Source organism: Lepisosteus oculatus, chromosome 1, assembly GCF_040954835.1.
Source record: "Lepisosteus oculatus isolate fLepOcu1 chromosome 1, fLepOcu1.hap2, whole genome shotgun sequence".
In the NCBI taxonomy this organism is placed as follows: Eukaryota; Metazoa; Chordata; class Actinopteri; order Semionotiformes; family Lepisosteidae; genus Lepisosteus; species Lepisosteus oculatus.
Window position 1 is genome coordinate 22,529,988 of NC_090696.1, and position 19,278 is coordinate 22,549,265.

At 34.9% G+C, this 19,278-nt stretch overlaps 1 protein-coding gene across 1 annotated transcript in view; it reads left to right on the forward strand.

Annotated features, from left to right (window-relative positions):
- The window catches only part of naf1 (nuclear assembly factor 1 homolog (S. cerevisiae)), a 37,546-nt gene that overhangs the window by 14,713 nt on the left and 3,555 nt on the right, over positions 1 to 19,278 (forward strand). The window contains exons 4-8 of the mRNA XM_006629470.3: positions 844 to 937; positions 3,980 to 4,062; positions 5,362 to 5,522; positions 15,190 to 15,241; positions 18,639 to 18,744. Of these exons, the coding sequence (XP_006629533.2) occupies positions 844 to 937; positions 3,980 to 4,062; positions 5,362 to 5,522; positions 15,190 to 15,241; positions 18,639 to 18,744 (496 nt within the window). The remainder of the gene's footprint in view (positions 1 to 843; positions 938 to 3,979; positions 4,063 to 5,361; positions 5,523 to 15,189; positions 15,242 to 18,638; positions 18,745 to 19,278) is intronic.

Here is a 19,278-nt window from a genome sequence, read left to right on the forward strand (position 1 = left end):
TTTTATTTAATAAGAGAAGACACAACATCTTTCAACACAATACAGAGTCATCTTCAATAAGCAATTTGCAGCGCAGTGGGTTGATGAAGTTAATAAGTGATGACTGCGGTTTGCAGATATGTACAAGAGAGCCCATCTGCAGATGTGCTCATGTGGTTAATTGTGTGCCTTCAGAAAGTTTCGGGGAAATGCAATAAACAGTTTAATGAAAACTATTGCTTTTGGAGACAGAGGACTTTGATCTGTTTCAGTTGAAAATCATGGCTATTTTAACAAAGCTGTGTTTTACAAAAATGTTATCACTCGCCTTTCTGTAACTCAAACTAGACTGAACAGTGTTTATTTGTCTTATTTTCCAGAAAATAAACATCTTATAAGAAATGTTTCTGTGAAGTTTTATTTTGTGTAGAAATCTGATTTAATTGATATTCTTCCACTATAGTCTCATTGTCACCAACTATATTATGTAATTATAATATTATATATATAATATTATTCAGAATTCATCATTGCAGTTATTGTACATTGGATGATTGGATTTTGTCTAGTTCCAGTTTAAGCAAGGACACCAAGAGATATACATCAATGCAGGTTGTCTAGATTATTTTGAGTTTGTTCAACAGATAAAAAAAGGGACTTGGCATGTTTCTTGTCAAATTTATGCTTACATAGAATGTCTGTTACTTGTTAAATGTTAAAATCAAGTGTTCTTTTTTCAGTTTTGTGCTTAAAATTCCCAATCAAAAAAGTTTTTGCTTTAGGCACAACAATTGTAGTTTACAACTGGTGCACTACCTATAATGTGCAAACGTACTGAAAATCTTTATTTTTCTCATCATACAGGACCTGCCAACTGTGGAAGATGTGACTATAATTCTGCCCGAAGATGTTGAAGTGAAGCCAATTGGAGTAGTCTCAAGTATAATTGAGCAATTAGGTATTCACAATGAGGGTTTTATGTCTCAGCACTACATTTTCTTCTTTATTCGTAGTTATCACTTTTCCATTGATCAAACATATTGTACCATTTTAAGAAGTTATATAATTTCAACATGCTTTTGTATGATTTCAGTAGTCCATGTTACTTATAAGAGTAGTACAAATATATTTTTTAAAAATGTTGGAAATAAATGCATGAAATTGTGTGATGTTACAGTGAGATGGCCACTGTTTTAAGTCATTGAGCTCCTTCCCCTAGAGCTACATTTCATCCTGAATTTGCTCTCAGTGCATTATGACCTTTAAAAATAATTAATATCTCTTCTCATGCTACACCAGACAGGCTATGGAATAACTCACTCTCTCTGTCGAGGCAGTCAAGGCAGACCAGTGTCAAATACAAAATGAAAAAAACACTGCCTCCAACTTGTCTATACATCCCAGAATAAACTGAATGACTCTGAGGACAGGTCATGCCACTGCAATGTTTTGCCTAGTTGATTTACCTTAAGATCTGGAGGGGGCTAATAAACCATGATACTTCCTTTTTTCCTATTTATGTTTATATGCATGGAAAGGGTGTCTGTGCACAGACCTTCCATCTTACCCTTTGGGTAGTGGACATATAAGGGGCACAACTGTGGGACTGGTATCCTTGTTCTGCACTTTTACCAATATACCAATTTTACTCCTTTAAACCACTAGTTTTGGCACTTTTTAGGAATGGAACATATTTCTTTTAGTTTTAATTCTCTCTCAAAACCCTGACCATTAATTCATTACAGTTGTACTCATAGAATTTAATTAGCCTGTCAGAATCTTGACTCAATGTTTTTGTATGCTATAATGCTTTTTTTTTTACTTTTTAAAGAACAAAAATAAAAATTTTAGAGTGGTCTTCCACAATTTGAAAACCCAGATATAGATACATAAAATGCATAGTATAGTACTAATGGAACATGACAGACTTTTGGCTAACAGATGAACTTGTAATTTAGATTTATTTTAGCTTATAAGCTATATATATTATATATGATCCAAAGTACAATTATAGATAGTAGTTATTAAAAGGATTGATGGGTCAATATTTTGAAAATATGTTTGTAAAGCTGGTTTCCGGACAGATTTCTGTCTTCATGATAAAAAAAAAATGCATTGAGTAAAGGTATGTACAAGAAAAGATTAAATGAATGGATTTAGCTTAACGCTTTTTAAATAGCTGCAATTATCTTTCCAGATAAGGATTAAGGCTTAATTAAATTTTGCGTTTGCCCAATGGATTCTGTTTTTGTGCTTTTACACCAACATGATGAGGCAGTTTCAGGGAAATATGGACAAAATATTTCTATTGGAGGCAAAAAACAAAATAATTAGTTCAAAACTAATGCTGTACCTTTTGTTAATGAAAGCAAACTAGCTTCTATTTATTGTACATCTTAAGCAAAAACATTGGCACTCATTTTTTAACTTCCCTGACAGATTACAGCTTGTATTACCTATATATTTAAAAGCTTTTTCTTTAACTTGAAAGGGAAAGTATTTGCTATATGGACATTTACAAAGAAGAAAACTAAATAAAGTAAATATGTTCTAATAGCTTGACATACTTCCTATATGGCAAATAGTCAGCAGGGGTTCCATAGACAAAAGAAAACTTGGCAAACCAGAGGAAGCTTCAAAAACTTCAGGTGTGTAGGGCTTCGTGGTAAACCATAGTAATCAGAATGCCTTTGGCAAGGTACTTTGGGAATAATTGACAATTAAACTGACAACTGTAGTGAGCTCCCTTCAGTAGGATGCAAAACATAGATCTATTCATTGAAAACAGAATAATATTAAGATGAGTATGGTCTATTTTAGGTGATTTCGTGTGTGGTGGTTTTTTTATTTTTAGTTCTGTAGACTTTAAAAATCAAATGGAAATGGAAAGCTTTTTTTAAATTACTTTAGGTTTTTTGACAGGGGACCAACACCTTGGAACAGTACAGTGTGATGTACATAGAAGGTTACAGGAATGAAAAGATGTAGTATGAATTTGTATTTACAGCAGGTGAATGATATAAAAGATGCAGTGGTTAGCATCACAGTGGATATTGCACAGTGGGAAGAAGAGTAAGGTGTTATGCTATATTCATGTTAAACAGGTTTAGGTGCAGAACAAGTATTGACGTGCTTATAATGCTCAGATATAAACTAAGTACTACAGAAGACACTAAATTGAAACTATAAAATGCTATTGCTAAAACACATAGAATATTGCATCCACATAATGAAAGTACAATCTGTAGGGAAACTAGAGAAGAGCAGCCAGACGTTTTCATTAAACAGTAAACAGGTTTAATTGCCTACCTAATTCATTTGCACTCCTGTTCAATACATTTGGAAAATCAATGAACAAGTTCAGTTGAAATATTAACCTTAATTCAACATATTGCCAAATAAACACCTTGAAGATTTAAAAAGGTAAGGAGTGCACAGTAGCATAGGCATAAAGAAAATTGTGAACTTAAAATCAAACCAGTGCAGCTGGAAATCTTTGCTCCATCAGGTTCTGATTTGAGTGTACTCTTTCTGCTGAGACTATATTCTACAATTCCTGATAACTTACAGCCTTTATTGTCAATTCGTTGAAGTAATAGTGTATTACAGAGCTTTTGATAACTCATGAATCTTTTGGTATAGTTGGCATCATCAATGTATTGTGTTCGATTGGAGAGAAACATTCACTGCCCCGTTATAAGAGACATCTTATGAAGCTTTTAACATGATCCCAGAAGCAGAGGGGATGAACGACCGCTCTTTCTTAATGTTAATACTTGTTAATATAAATAATTATATTTAAATTATGAGCAGCAATATTTCTGTTTTATGTAGAAGGGTATAAAATGTCTTCTGGAAAATGTATTAATACTTCAAACTTATACATCGTACTGCTTTAGACGTCATAGTGCAAGACCTTAAATGATTTATATCTCTATTAATAATTGGTGTTGTACTTAAAGAGCATTGAAAAAAGTAATATGTATACTTTATTTTCCAGTAATAGTTGAATCCCTGAAAGATACACCACCCCTTAAAGATGAAAGTCTCCTATTTAATGATAAAAGACTTGCAATTGGAAAGGTACGTGAAATAATGTATAATGTAAAAGCTTCCTTTCATTTTGTTTTAATTGATTCCATCTGTTATGTTTATACCTGTGCTCCCATGCAGCATGTACAGTATTCCAATCAACCTCAAATATATTATACCCAAAATAATACTAGGCTTTAAACAGGTTTTAGAAAAAATGATTGCATTTCAGCCTCATGTTTTAATTTTAAAATGCTTTATGAAACTTTAAAGACTAAACATTTTATATTTGTCGACAGTTGTTGGTTTTTTGAAACACTACCACTGTCTTCAGGCTTGTGATATGGTTTGAATAACCTCTCATAACATAACCATTCCGGAACGTTGTATTATGTTTGAAAGATGTGCTGTTAAATTCTGCTGTTAAATAACTTGGACCTTAAAATGTTCTTCAGCTGAACTCTGTCCTTTCTATATTATTAATATATCATATTTGACTTAATTTTTCATGCAAGTCTGTATTGCGACATAATAGCTTTGACAAATCTATAATGAAGCTCTTTCAAGAACCTAAACTACTTAATTAGCTGCTATCTGCCAAATGGCCTATGTGGGCTGAAAAGCCTTTTTCATTTATAACTGTTCTTGTGTTCTTAAAAAAAGATATGAATTAATTAACAGAACGATGGTCACAAAATATTGTCAAGTCATTACAGGCTCAAGAGTTATTTTAGCATAACAAAATATAGTATAGTGAAGTAATAATATTCCATTTGCTTATATTTTAGTTTATATTTTTTACTAAATGTGTTATGCTCCCATTGTCTTTTTTCTCGTCCACTAGTGTTTGGAACAAAACAACTAAAATCATATACATTTTTGCAATAAAGACTGTTGGGTGCCAAAATTTATATTTTTAGTGTTGTTTGTGTCTGCCGTAACAGACTTTGTTCTATGTAGTGAAATGTTCTTTTTCCTTGTTGATTAGACCGTCAGCTTAAATACGGCTTAAGCTTTTAAGCTGAAATACACATAATTCTATGCAGAGACATGAGCACTCATGCTTTGGTTTATTCAGGACATATGGTTTCAGGTGTTTGAAGTCAACATTATTTTCATTCTTTATGAATAAAAATGCAAATTTATGAAATGTTATTATTTAATTGGGTTTATGAGTGACGACTGTATGCAGTGTTTTTCTTGGGTATAACTCTGTTGAATTTAATGTAGTTTTAGCTGCTAGTGATACTTGAAATGCATTGTAGAGTATGATGAGATATATCTTTTTTTGAGCATCACTTTGCTTTAGGAGAAGGAATTAAAAAGTAACCAATATATTTTTCTTCTTAGGTATTCGAAATTTTTGGACCTGTGTTCCATCCATACTATGTTCTTCGCTTCAACTCTGTAGAGCACATTACAGCGAAAGACCTCAAAATGCGTGATACAGTTTATTTTGCACCTTCTGTGAAAGACTTTACTGAGTACATCTTCACTGAACAACTTCAAAAGTAAGTCAAATCAAAATCTTTAAAAAAAGAATTTGACAGGCCTGATTTTTCAAATTGTATGTGAGTAAAATCTGTTTTTTTTTTTTATTTTCCAAGATCCTGTTAAAGTCAGAGCATGGTCCACATTTAATGACATTTCCAAAGATACTAGCTTTTCTGACAATCATTCATGTTCTTTTAGTGTAACAATTACAAAACCAGTTAAGTTCCTTAAAACATAATTATAAATATAAATAAAAAAACACTAAGAATGTACTAATGAGTAATACTGTTTTGATTTTAAAGGAATTTATAAGCTTTAAATTATAACATTGAGTGAATGTGCAGATTGATTTTCGCAAGCACTAAGTTTGATATAACTTAACTGAACATCAGTAGTGTCCTTTTTGTCAAATTTACAAATCGTGGAAAATCAGGCCCCAAATATAATGAAAATATAGTGACCTCTGAGACTTTGTTTACAAGTTTTATTGTTAAGTGGTATTTTAAGTATGTATTGCTTTTTCCAGTTTATTTGGTGGCTCTTCATGGTAAACTTTTATCGCTGAAAGCATTGTATATGTATATAAATCAGGAATGAAAGCTAAAATTATAAGCGTTAATGAAGGAGAAACTTTTCCACAAGAGCGTCAGGTCGTTGTTTTTAATTAATATTGCAACATATTTAAACAAACATTCATTTTAATGACATTGTTTGCTCACTGCTGTTCCTTTACTTGAACTGTTTTGTTATTTTTTATCGTCTGTCAACAGTAGCCATGGAATGAAGAAATAAAGTATCAGGGTGCAGTCTGCCCCTTTGTGTTTGTAGTCATAGTTTGCTAGGCTTTTAGAGGCCAAATGTTAATAAACAAATGCCTAGGTTTTACAGTAGCCATAGAATGTTATTAATGACTTATTCACTTATATCCTGATTTTAAAATTCTACAAATGTTTTCAATGAGCTGATTTGCAATAGAGGGTTAAAATACTTTGTGTTTGCTTGCTTTCCCTGTGGTTACCATATTATAGGGATAACAATTCTATTAGTCATGTTAAAATTAAATTGAAAAACTATAGTCAGAAGTGCTTCAAAAATAACATTTCAAATTCAATGTAACTATTATTTGGATGCTTTATTGGATTTGACATATATTTAAAAACATAGATAAAGCTAATATGTTACTATTAGTGTTTTAGTTTTGTTTAGTTTAGAATTCCTAGTTCAGTTTGTTCCTCAAGGTTTTGTGTTGTGCTGATGTGAATTGCCCATGTGTTAACTAAAATGTAATGAGCTGGAAAAAAAATGCATATGTGGATGAGAAAACATTTTTTTTTACTACCCAGATCACTACCCAGTTATGGCGTTGAAGGCTTTAGGATTCATTGTAATTTTGCTTAGAAACAGCAGTATTTTCCTCTGTTGTAGAAACATTGTTTGCTTGACAACCATTCTGTTGTGTGTCTGCGATTAGTGGTTGTTTACATCTGCTCTATCAAGTAGATATGGAAAGTGTTTTTGCATATGTAGGTTGAAGCCTTGGAGAGAGAGTAATAATGGGAATAGTGTTAGTGCAGGAGTGTGAGGAATGCTTGCTGCTTATGGAATATAATTTTCTGTCAAGTGTAACATGATATCCATAGGGTGAATGTTTTCTTACTCTGAAGTACCATATCACTCTTTTTTTTTTACAAATAGAAAATATGACAGTCTTATTTATAAGTTACATCACCTAATATAGATTTAAGTAAAAAGCGCTTATAGCTAGGGGATTTCTTCTCAACCGAGCATGGTCAGTATACAGTGCCTTCCATAATTATGCCACAAATTCAGTACAGAATGTAATCTTTTATTTTTTGATATTTCTACACATATGCCACTTTTTGTGTTCCATTCCCCAGTTGTAATGAACCATGAGTATTGGGACAAATTACAGTAACTTATAGTAGATTAAATTAGCATTAAACCTTATAGCATTTGGTTGCAAGTCCTTTGCACGCAATAACTGTATCCAGCCTGTGACCCATTGGCAGTACCAAACTCTTGGCTTGTTTGTTTTAGGTTCTTTGCCAAGTCTTGGTTGCAGCCATTTTCATTTGCTGTTGGTTTTGGGGGTTTCCTTTTACCCCTCAGACTCCTTGGTTGCGTTGGCAGTGTGCCTTGCCGCATGATAAGGGGCTGGCCAATTCGTTGTTGGCCAATAAATCTGGAGGCATTTTCTTGTATACAGACAGACATGATGTTTTTGTAAACTTCTGATGTCATTCTGCTGCTACAATCATTAGTTATATCATTAATAAAGATGAGTGAGGCAGTTCCAGAGGAGGTAATGCATTGCCAAGGCATGACACTACCTCCACCATGTTTCATGTGTGAAGTAGTATGTTTTACATCATCTGGAGTTTTCCTCCTTTCTCCATACTTTCATCTTGTCCTCACTTTGGTAGAGGTTTATGTTTTTCTCATCTGTCACACTTCATTCCAGAACTGTACTGGCTCACCTCTGTACTTTTTGTTACAAATTGTAATTGTTTTCTCTATTTTTGGTGCTAATGAGGGGTTTACATCTTGCAGTGTAGCCTTTAAATTCTACTGCGAAAAGTAGCTTACCCCGCCAATGGGGAAGATGTTGGTGATTTCAGCCATGAGTCCATGAGTTTTTCTTCACAGCTCTAATAATTTTTCTACCATCAGCTGCAGTTGTTTTCCAGGATATGCCAGATTGTTGACTTTGCTATGCCCAGTTTCCGGGCTGTGGTTCTGATTGATTTTTTTCCCCCAGACATCCAAATTGCTGGCTTTTCATTCAAAACAGTTCTCTAGTCTTTTGATGGTTTAGGCCCTTCTGACTCCAAAGTGAAGAGCAAAGGCTACATCCAACAGTACAAATTCACTTCCATTTTTATGTCCACAATCAATGCAAAAGGATACACCTGACTAATAAGAAACAACTGGCAGCCAATGGTCCAATGGGGGGATCAAGCACAAAAAGTGGTATTATTCTAAAATAGTACGACATATAGCACAGAATTAACCCAAAAAGTTTACAATCTGTATTTTTGCCTCATATCTATCTTTTCATCTAAATTCCAAATTCCCTGAATATACAACAGAAATTTTCATTTTATTGTCCCAATAATTATGGATTAAACTGTACATTCGTGTGTATATATACAGATTTACCTTTTCCTTTTCATTTCTTGTAGTCTTTGAAATAAAAAAACCAGATGATTTTTGTCAAGGAGTAAGGAAGAATGTCTAAAATACAGTTTGTTGTTTCAAGTTGAGTATAAAAGGTAACTGTGCAACTGATGTCACTGTTACAAAATATGGTAACTTAAAAAAATTATATAACATATAAATGTTATTTATTCTACTATTTTTTTCATTATTAGCAGTGAGGATTTAGTTTTGCACAGAGAAAATCTGAAATGTTATACACAAGTTTTTGCTAGGTTGAATTTGAATGTTTACAGTTCATTCTATTTGTTAAAGGATGCTTAAAATTAAAGTGTAATATCTCGTAGGTTATATCATTTTAAACTCAAAGTTTCTTTGAAACAAATGCATGCTTCTGAATAACAGAACATTTATGAATCTGTACTATATAAAATTTTATTTTTATAAATTTTTATATATATCATAATGTATGCAAATTGCAACGTGACTTAAAATGCAAAACTCAGTGATGCATAAAAATGTTAACAGCTCCACTTCCTCTCCTTGGATTATATTTCAGCATGAGTTTTATCAGTTTTTACACACTCCCTGTACTCTGGTACTTGCAATAAGGTACAAGGGTCCCGCAGTCAGCCTTTTAATATTGAAAAGGAAATATGTAATTAAAGTACTATACGCAAATATTAAGTTTTAAAAAGCCCTCAAATGTATTTAAATCACTTTTATTTCTATTTCTTCACATGTCATTGGTTTTAAAAAAGCTTTTATTATGGCTATAATAGAAGTTTTAATTTTATTGAATAGTTTGCTATAACCAATTGGACCAATGTAGTTCTAAGACTGAACTTGTGAGATAAAGCTTTTTGCTTTTGTGAGGGATTAGTTTAGCTTTTGGAATATTTAATTAATTTGCATACATCCCTGTTGGCAGCATTCTCAACATAAATTTGACTTCTGTAGTGCTGCAGAAACATTTAGAACCTCAGAAAAAGTGTGAAGGCCAGACAGCAATATGTTTAATTAACATATTACTGTAGCTGGGACAAATGCATTGAATTCTGGTGTCTCTGCGACTACTAATGACTGATGGTTAAAGGGTCACCTTAAGTAGTTATAGTGTTTAGTAAAAAAATTGGTTACCTAATTTTTTTATCAGCTACAATGCTGTTGTGGAGACCTGAGATCACAAGTGGCCTCCTTGGACATTGACATGTGGAAGCACTGCTGGATGAAGGTGGATAGAAAGGCCTCGGATTCCTTAGATAAAGAATTTTGTTGTTGAAGACGTTCGAGAAAGTAGCTGCGTGAGCATGCAGATCCTCCAAAGGAACAGGTAAAAGTTAATTCCACACTATAAGAATGTGAAGGAAAGGCACAAGTTTTGGCTGAAACATTTAGCATGGAAAGAACCTTTACCTAGAATTTTTTGTTGTGTTGTCTCTGGCAACCTCTTTCTTGGACCCTGTTTCCTCACTTTCTCAGAGTTAAATTTCGGTGTCATTTAAGTTCAAATTTATTTGTCGTTCCAGCCATAGACAAGTACACAGATAAGCGAAATATTGTTCTCCAGGTCTACAGTGCGAATACAGACAAGACACTGACAAGACAGTGCTATAGACAATGTAGACATAGACATTACTGACAGGGTACATAAAGTGCAATGTGCTAGTGCAATTTACTTTACAGGACTGTGCAAAGAATACATCAGACAGTATGCCTGACGTGAGGCAAAAAAGAACTAAGTTTCCAGATTTGGAGTAGGTGCATTAGGTACCAGGAGCTTGTTGAGGAGCCTGAGAGCCTGTGGAAAAAACCTGTTATGGAGTCTGGTGGAGCTGGCCCATCTACTGCGATACCTTTTACCAAATGGTAGGAGGGCAAAGAGGTTGCAGGAGGTGTGGGAGGGATCGTCCACAATACTGGAGGCTTTGTGTGTGCAGAGTTTGTGGTAGATGTCCTGAAGGGACGGAAAGTAGGCTCCAATGATGTTTCCTGCCATATCATTGCAGGGACTTACGGTCTGAGACCTTACAATTCCCAAACCAAACAATGATAAAGTTTGTCAAGGTGCTCTTGATGGTACCTCTATAGGATGTGGAGAGTATGGGGAGGTTTGCCCTTCTCAGTTGCCGCAGGAAGTGGAGCAGTTGTTGTGCTTTTTTAACTAGGGAGATGGTGTTGATGGTTCAAGTGAGGTCATCTGTGATATGCACACCAAGAAACTTAGTACTTGTAGCTGTCTTCACAGGGGAGCTGTTGATGTGCTGTAGTGATCGGCGTGACCCCTCCTGAAGTCAATTATTACCTTTTTTGTCTTATCTACATTCAGAGACAGATTGTTGTTTAAGCGTCAGTCCGCTAATTGTTCCACCTCCTCTCTGTATGGTACCTCATCATTGTTACTAATGAGCCCCACCACTGCCGTGTCATCAGCCAACTTGATAATGTCATTTGCACTGTGTTTAGCAGTGAAATCATGAGTCATCAGTGTGATCAGGAGCGAGCTGAGTACACAGCCCTGGGGGGGGATTCTGGTGTTCAGTATGGTGGTACTAGAGATGTTTCCAATCCGGACTGTCTGAGATCTCTCGGTCAGAAAGTCCCGAATCTATGAATGCTAACTTAAGTCAATGAACAGCATTCTTTCATAAGTGTCCCTCTTATCTAGATGGGACAGGGCAAGGTGAAGGGCGAAGGATATGGGTAGACTGGTCAGGATGATACACAAACTGGAGGGGGCCCATGACTAACCTTTCGAAGCACTTCATGATAATTGGTGTGAGTGCCACAGGGCGATAGTCATTGAGACAGGACATGGTAGTCTTCTTCGGCACTGGTATAATCGTGGTCTTGGAACATACAGGAATTACCGCCTGGCACAGGGAGATATTCAAAATGTCTGTAAAAACAACAGCTAACTGTGCTGCACATTCCTTGAAAAAATTTTAAACTTGTGACCCTTGCATATTGCAAAGCTCACATTTGCAAATGCCGACTCACAAGCACACATTTATTGCAATCGTATGTTTTAACACTTTTTCATATTTCATACACTTTAAGTGCTGAAAGCAGGCTACTACTTTTTTAAAGGTGGATGATAACCTCTTGCAGTTTGTGATGTGGGGCTCTGCATTCTGAATGACTTGGTTTGAAAATCTGCATTTTTGTTCTACTGTTGTGTGTGCCCCTGTATCACCAGCTGCACACATGTTAGGAAAAATTGAGAAATGAACATAGAATTTGTGATTATTCAGAAAATAATAGATTTTTTTAGAGAGAAGGGGTATGGTAAGCATTTGTAGCCATTCAAGAAATTTACATACTTTGTGAGAATTATTAATGGGTGTGTCAACTACAGCAAAACCATGTAATCATATCCATTCGGTGTATGTACATTGATGAGTATTTTATACAACCTGAAATATCACTTTGGACCCCATTCAAGATTACATTAGACAAATATTTAACTTCACATAACAAAAGCCTGAAATCGATAGTAATGAGATGGAGATATCTGGAAAAGAAAGCAAAGTTAAAAAAAACGTTGGATACTCATGCTGATGTATGCAACTTGTTAGAGGAATTTGTTGGTGTTAATATTACCCTGGAAAAAACTATAAGTTTCCAGACATCTTAACACCTTAAATCTCAATCTTAATGGTTAAGCAGAATGTCAGCACGTAGTAATCTGTAGTAAATACATACTTAATTGAAATTAAAAGTTAGCCAGTATAATGGTTTTTCAGTATCTTGGGACTGGAGGACTGAAATACATAACGGATATGTTATGAAACCGAGCGTAGTGGCCTAATTATACTATCATACTCAAAATGATTACTCTTGGGCTTGAACAATATTAATGAAAACAATATTGTCTCTTTTCTGTGACATGCATATTAATTTACAGCATGTTTGGCTTATATTCTTCAGTCTTATTTGAAAGATGTACAGGATCATACAGTTATTTAGGTCTTGGGATGACTAATAATCTCTTGATGGAACCACAGAAAAGAGTAAGATATACATTATAGAATTATTTGTATTTTTCACCTTAAAATAATAGGTTTCAGTGATTTCAGCGATTTCATGAGTGATGTTTCTCTCTTTTGCTAAGGTGTTTGTACTTTTAAGGTACCGGATGTTCAGAATGGTGTAAACAAGGGCACAGCCTCAAGGACAGCTATCCTGTAATTAAATTGAATTCAGAGCAATATTTAGTTAATGCATACAAATGACATTGATTTAATCTATCATCCATTTTTCACTGGCATTTACAGTATCAAATCCTGCAGTAACTATATTTTGTGTGTGTAGTGTTTTACCATCAGACTTTAAGATTACAGGATACTTTATGGATGAATTAAGTGAAAATGCCATTCACCTAATTCTTTGGGGAATGTGGCCTGTGTGAAGCAATGAGCAAAATAGATGTCTAGTTTAGAATATGGTTCTTCAAATTTGACAGGTCTTTAAAGTGTGCTCCTTGGCTAATTAGTTTTTCTCTTCTGGTTTTAATCAAAAGGATGTGAGATCTAGATATGTGAATCGCCAAATCATCAGAGGAGTGAAATTTTCTTCTGTTCTGTAGAGATAAAAATGAATTCAGGCCAGCAAGATTGGTGGAAGCAAGTTCTGTATGTTCAAACACAGGATTGGGATAAATAATTTGCTTGTTTTGGGACTCAACTATTAAATTATATATCATCTGTGGATATGAAAAAGAAATGTACTAAAAATACATGGCTGTGCAATGTATTTTATTTAATCTGCAGTACTCGGTCATGTTTACGTTCTAGGAAGAGCTTTGTTGTTTTCTTCTTTGATTACCAGTGCACTAACAGCAACCCTTTTTCATAAGAAACGCGTCTCAGACATCTACCCTTATAACAAACCATTTTTATATATTGATAAAACGTGTTCACATCACTCTGGTCTAGTATTTTCATTTGTGAAAAAAGCTTCAATCCATGCAAACCCCAGTCACTGTTTCTAAACTTTGTTAACGTCTTATTTTATTTACTTAATTTTAATCAATTTATACTGCGCAAATTATTTTTGTTTTGCAGCTTTGATCTTAAATGTGATCTATAAATTAACTTTTCTGAAAGATAATGATAAATTATGAATTTATGAATGAGCTATTTAAACTTTTATTGCCTGCATAAAATACAACTATGCAAAATTGAATTACAGCCATCTACGTTATTAATTTCTCTCTGTATGTCATTTATTTGGCAGTGCATGATTATGTATTAAGCAGTCATTAATAGTTTGCGTGTGCTCCTCAATGATTAATGGTTTGTTGATTTAAACAAATGTACTGTACAACAAGCACCTAATGTTTTTAAATGCAGTTTTCATCACTGTTGTCTACATACCAGTTTTTGATCTATAACGTATATGCTGAAGGCCAGCAGAAAACTAATGAATATAAATGTAAATTATAACTACATTTAAGGAGTGCTGTAGTCTCCAGACCATAGTATAGCTACATGAGAGTGAAAGCAGGCTCATAAAGTAACTAACTGAATGAAGTAGTACCTATACAGTTATATCTGTACTGCTTGCCATGACAACCTCTCTTAATACTGTTATTTTTTATTCATAATGTGTCGCCTCATTCATCATGCTTAACTTTATGAATGCAAGCTATAACAGGAATTATAATGGTGGCAATAATGGTGATAAAACTTTCAGGACAATGTACATAAAAGAGGGATAATCTATGCTGTAATAATTTATTTTTTTGGTTTTGATTTAAATGTTTTTTTTCAAACAATGTTAATTATAAGCATGACCTATTAGTTTCCTTGTGCAACACTCTCTTGTTGCTATTCTGCTCCTGAATCCTAGTTAATGATGTGATATATACAAGTGCTGTGAAGCACCAAGGACCACATCTCATCCAATGTGAAGTGGATGAAATGGCTAGCTCACCATTTTGCACAAAAAATGCCATTTGTTGAATAGCACTTTTCTAGATTGAGAAGAATAATGTATATCATTATAAAAATCAGGGTTTTTAAGATGCTGCTATAGCTCTTGTAGAGCACTTCCCTTAATGCAAGCATGTATCTCATGAGTGACCAGCTACACCTGAAATTGTAGTTTCTACAGGGAAGAGTGGAACTGATCTTGCTAATGGGATTTCTGAAGTAGCTGCCGGTAGTCTGATTTAGTGATGGATAACAGCTCTTAGTGTTACGCTGTTCAATTCTATGTGACTCAAAAGTCTGTTTTCTTGTAATTTAATGTAAACTCTTTGCATTTTTTGTGCATGTAGTCAGGCGGAATAATAACATATCGAAGATTAGTAGAACCATTTGTGAGTAGAGACAAAAAAACACATTTTTTCTTAAAGGGGTGTGTAAAAATGTAAATACATTTTTAAATCTTATTTTTGTAATTGGCTTCATTATTTAACCTAACATACATTTCAGGACATTGCAGACAAAAGCTAAACATTTCTGAACTTCTATTCTGAATATCTTTAATAATATCTTTTAGTGAGAGAGGTTCTGATGCATCATGGAAAAATGACCAAGAACCACCCCCTGAGGTAAGTATAGTCTGCTTTTGTTTTTCTCTGAAGTCAAATAGTATTTTTTTCTCTCTGTTTCATACTAGAGAGTGCACTCCATAACTGAGAACTGCAGAAGAAAAACCTTGCTTTTCTGGTCTTTTAAGTGCAGCAATGTTAACCATACATGTGAAAACGTTTGCTGAGACAGGCTTGTGTGTTCAAAAGGACAGTTAACATACCTTCCAGACCTAGAGCCTCTTCATTTGCCATTACAGTGGCCATAAAAAGTATCCACCCCACTTGGACTGTCACATTTTATTATATTAAAATTTGGAATTATAATGTTTTTGATTGAAATTCTTTGTCTTTGATCACCAAAAATCACTCTATAATATCAAAGTGAAAACAGATTTCTACAGATCCCGCTAAATTAATTAGAAATGTCCATCCATTTTCTAAGTGCTTTTTCCTTGAAAAGAATAGGGCACACACAGGAACACAAACATACACACAATCACACCAGGGCCAATTTTCCCAAAAGCTAATTAAACCTACAGGTATGTTTTTGGACTGTGTGTGGTACAAAACTGAACTTATAGCGCCAGCACTTTGAGGCAGCAATGCTAACCACTTTGCCACAGTGCTATCCATATTTATAAATATTAAAACAGAAAATAAATTATTGCATCAGTATTTACCACCTTTGCTATGTCACACCTAAATAGGTTCTGGTGCAATCAGTTGTCTTTAGAAGCCACATAGTTGAATGGAGTCCACCTGTGTGCAATAAAGGTGTCTCACGTGAGTTCAGGTTAAATACACCTGTCTCTGGGAGGTCCCACAATTGATCAGTTCAGCTCCCACCAAAACTGCATTGTGAAGACAAAGGAAGTTTCTAAGCTATCCAGGAATGGGTTTTCGAAAAGCACCAATCAGGAGAAGTGTATAAGAAAATTTCCAAAGCATTACATATCTCCTAAAGTAGAATCCATTATAAAGAAGAAAAGTTTTTGGAGTAAAGAGCACTAGCCAGGGACGCCTCCAGGAGACCTATGACAACTGTAAAGAAATTACAACTTCCATGGCTGAGTTGGTAGAAACTGTACATATGACAACAGTTGCCTGGGTGCGTCACAATTCTGGGCAGCATGTGAGAGTGGCAAAATAAAAGCCATTGGTGGGAAAAAAAAAATGCATCAGATCTACAGTCTGAAGGTATGTGGGGAAACTCTGAGACCCTGAGAAGTGAAATAAGATTAAAATCTAAGCACTGTGTTCGGTGCATAACACTGCACATTATCCTGAGAACATTATTTCTACTGCAAGGCATGAATAAAATAAATTCCTTACATTTATATAAGGAATATATATATATAAGGCTTTTCCTAACACTCTGTTCAAAAAACTTTATGGGTAATGGGGACTCCCCTCCACCAACACCAAGTGTTGCACCCACCTGTATGATGTGTGGGGGTGACAGCATCATACTATGGCGATGCTTCGCTACATCAGAGCCCTGTGAAGGTAAAATGGATGTAGAAAAGTACATAGAAATCCTGGAAGAACATCTGTTGCAGTCTACAAGAGTCCCAGGACCTGGGAGAAGATTTATCTTCCAGCAAGACCATGACACAAAACACACGGACAGAGCCACACCGGAGTGGCTTAAAAACAAAAATGTCAATGTTCTGGAGTGACCCAGTTAAGGCCCGGACCTCAGTCTAACCAAGAACCTGTGGCAGGAGTTGAAAAATGCTGTTCACCAACAATCCACAACCTGCAAAAAAGAAAGACAAAGATTGCAGTGTCCAGATGGCACTGGACGGAGTGGGCGGAGCGGTGGCTCTGTGGCTAAGGATCTGCGTCTGTGACCGGAAGGTTGCCGGTTCAAATCCCGCGGCCGGCAGAGGAATCCTACTCCGTTGGGACCCTGAGCAAGGCCCTTAACCCCAACTGCTCCAGGGGCGCCGTACAATGGCAGACCCTGCGCTCTGACCCCAAGCTTCTCTCCCTGTCTCTGTGTCTGTGTCTCCCTGGAGAAAAAGCTGGGGTATGCGAAAAGACGCATTCCTAATGCAAGAAATTGTATAGGGCTAAAAAAGAAACATTATCATTATCATTATCATTATCATTATCAGATTTGCAAAGCTAGTAAAGGCTTACCCAAGAAGGCTAATTTCTTGGGTCTAATTCCTGCCAAAGCTCCCTCTACCAGATATTGACTCAAGGGGGATGGAGATTTACACAATCAATTACTGTTTGCCCACATTAGTGGAATATATTAAGTATTATGAAGCTTTAGTACTGTACCTATTGGAACATTTGGAGATTTGTGAACAATACCCATCAGCAATTTTATTAAGTGTTTCCATCTTTAATTTTAACTGCAAAATTGATTTCTGTAGATTTTGCATTGGGTATTAATGTTTTCATAATTTCCATCATATATCATAAACTGATATTATTTTTAAAAATACACAAATGGTTGTTAAATAGTATCATTGTTACTGTTCCCTTTTAACTAAAAAATTACCTTCTTACACTAAACTTTATCATATAAAATATATTGTATTAATTATTATTGTAATAATAATAATAATTGCTTACACTTATATAGCGCTTTACTGGACACTCCACTCAAAGCACTTTACAGGTAATGGGGACTCCCCTCCACCACCACCAATGTGCAGCATCCACCAATGTGGATGATGCCACAGCAGGCATAGTGCGCCAGAATGCTCACCACACATCAGCTATCAGTGGGGAGTAGAGCAGAGTAATGAAGCCAATTCATAGATGGGGATTATTAGGAGGCCATGATTGGTAAGGTCCAATGGGAAATTTGGCCAGGACGCCGCGGTTACACCCCTACACTTTTCAAGAAACACCCTGGGATTTTTTAATGACCACAGAGAGTTTTTCGCCTCTCATCCAGGTACTGACCAGGCTCACACCCGCTTAGCTTCAGTGGGTTGCACGTTGTAACTTGCAGAGTGATGTGGCTGCTGGCCATTTTAGGTTCATATTTCTCTTAACATTAAAAAACTATGACAAAGAAGCAACATAAGGTTTAATTTTCCAGACTTAAACTGCATTCAAATTGGTTCCAGGTTCACATGCAGGAATCATTACTCATTTCAGAATGAATACTTACTTACTATATATTCCATAGTATATCATAGTCAACAATTTTTAGTTAATTTCTAAATACAACAAGTAACTAAAACTTATGATTGCTTACTAAAAATCAGGTATTTGTTTTTGTATAATAGTATATTTTAGTCATGTTTTATGTGCTATTATACAGTTTGTTGCCCATTAAGAATAGCATAACATGCTTTACCTAATTAATTATTAAGTGTGCATTCCTCTAAATTAGAATAGAACTACAGTTAATAATCATGATATTTATTTGGGATTTACAATATTTCAGGCTTTGGATTTCAGTGATGATGAAAAAGAAAAGGAAGCCAAACAAAAGAAGAAAAAACCCCAGAATCAGTTGAAAAAGCAGAAACGTTTTGATCAAAAGGAGTCAAGTGAGTATTTCATTGCAAATACCTTCACGTAATCCCCCAAAAAACCATATTATATGTTACTAGCCCTGTTTCCAAATTATCTTATACTCTTCATTTTTGTTTTAGAGCATACAGTTAAATAGTTCTGTGCAAATTTTGAAAATCCATCAGAATACTCCTAACAAGAAAATGGGACACTTTTTCTGTTATGAAATGTGTTATGAAATGTGTGACCTGTAATGCCTCTTAGAGATCACTGCTGTACTTTCCAGGGAATAGTGTGTCCCTCTGAAGCAGTAGCCCTGATTTCTCCAGTAAATCTCAATGAAACCTATTAAAGACATTTTTATGGACTGTCAAGCCTCAGGCAAAATGCACTGATTTTCCCCATGTGCTTTGTTTGGGGAAAAAAATCTGTAAGCTTCAAACTTTATTTATATCTATCTAGGCAAGTTTAAGACATAATTTGCATTTTTATATTCAAATGGAATTTAAATGATATTCCTGCATTTTTGTTTCTTGTGAATGCCATATGTATCTGTTAAATACTATGTA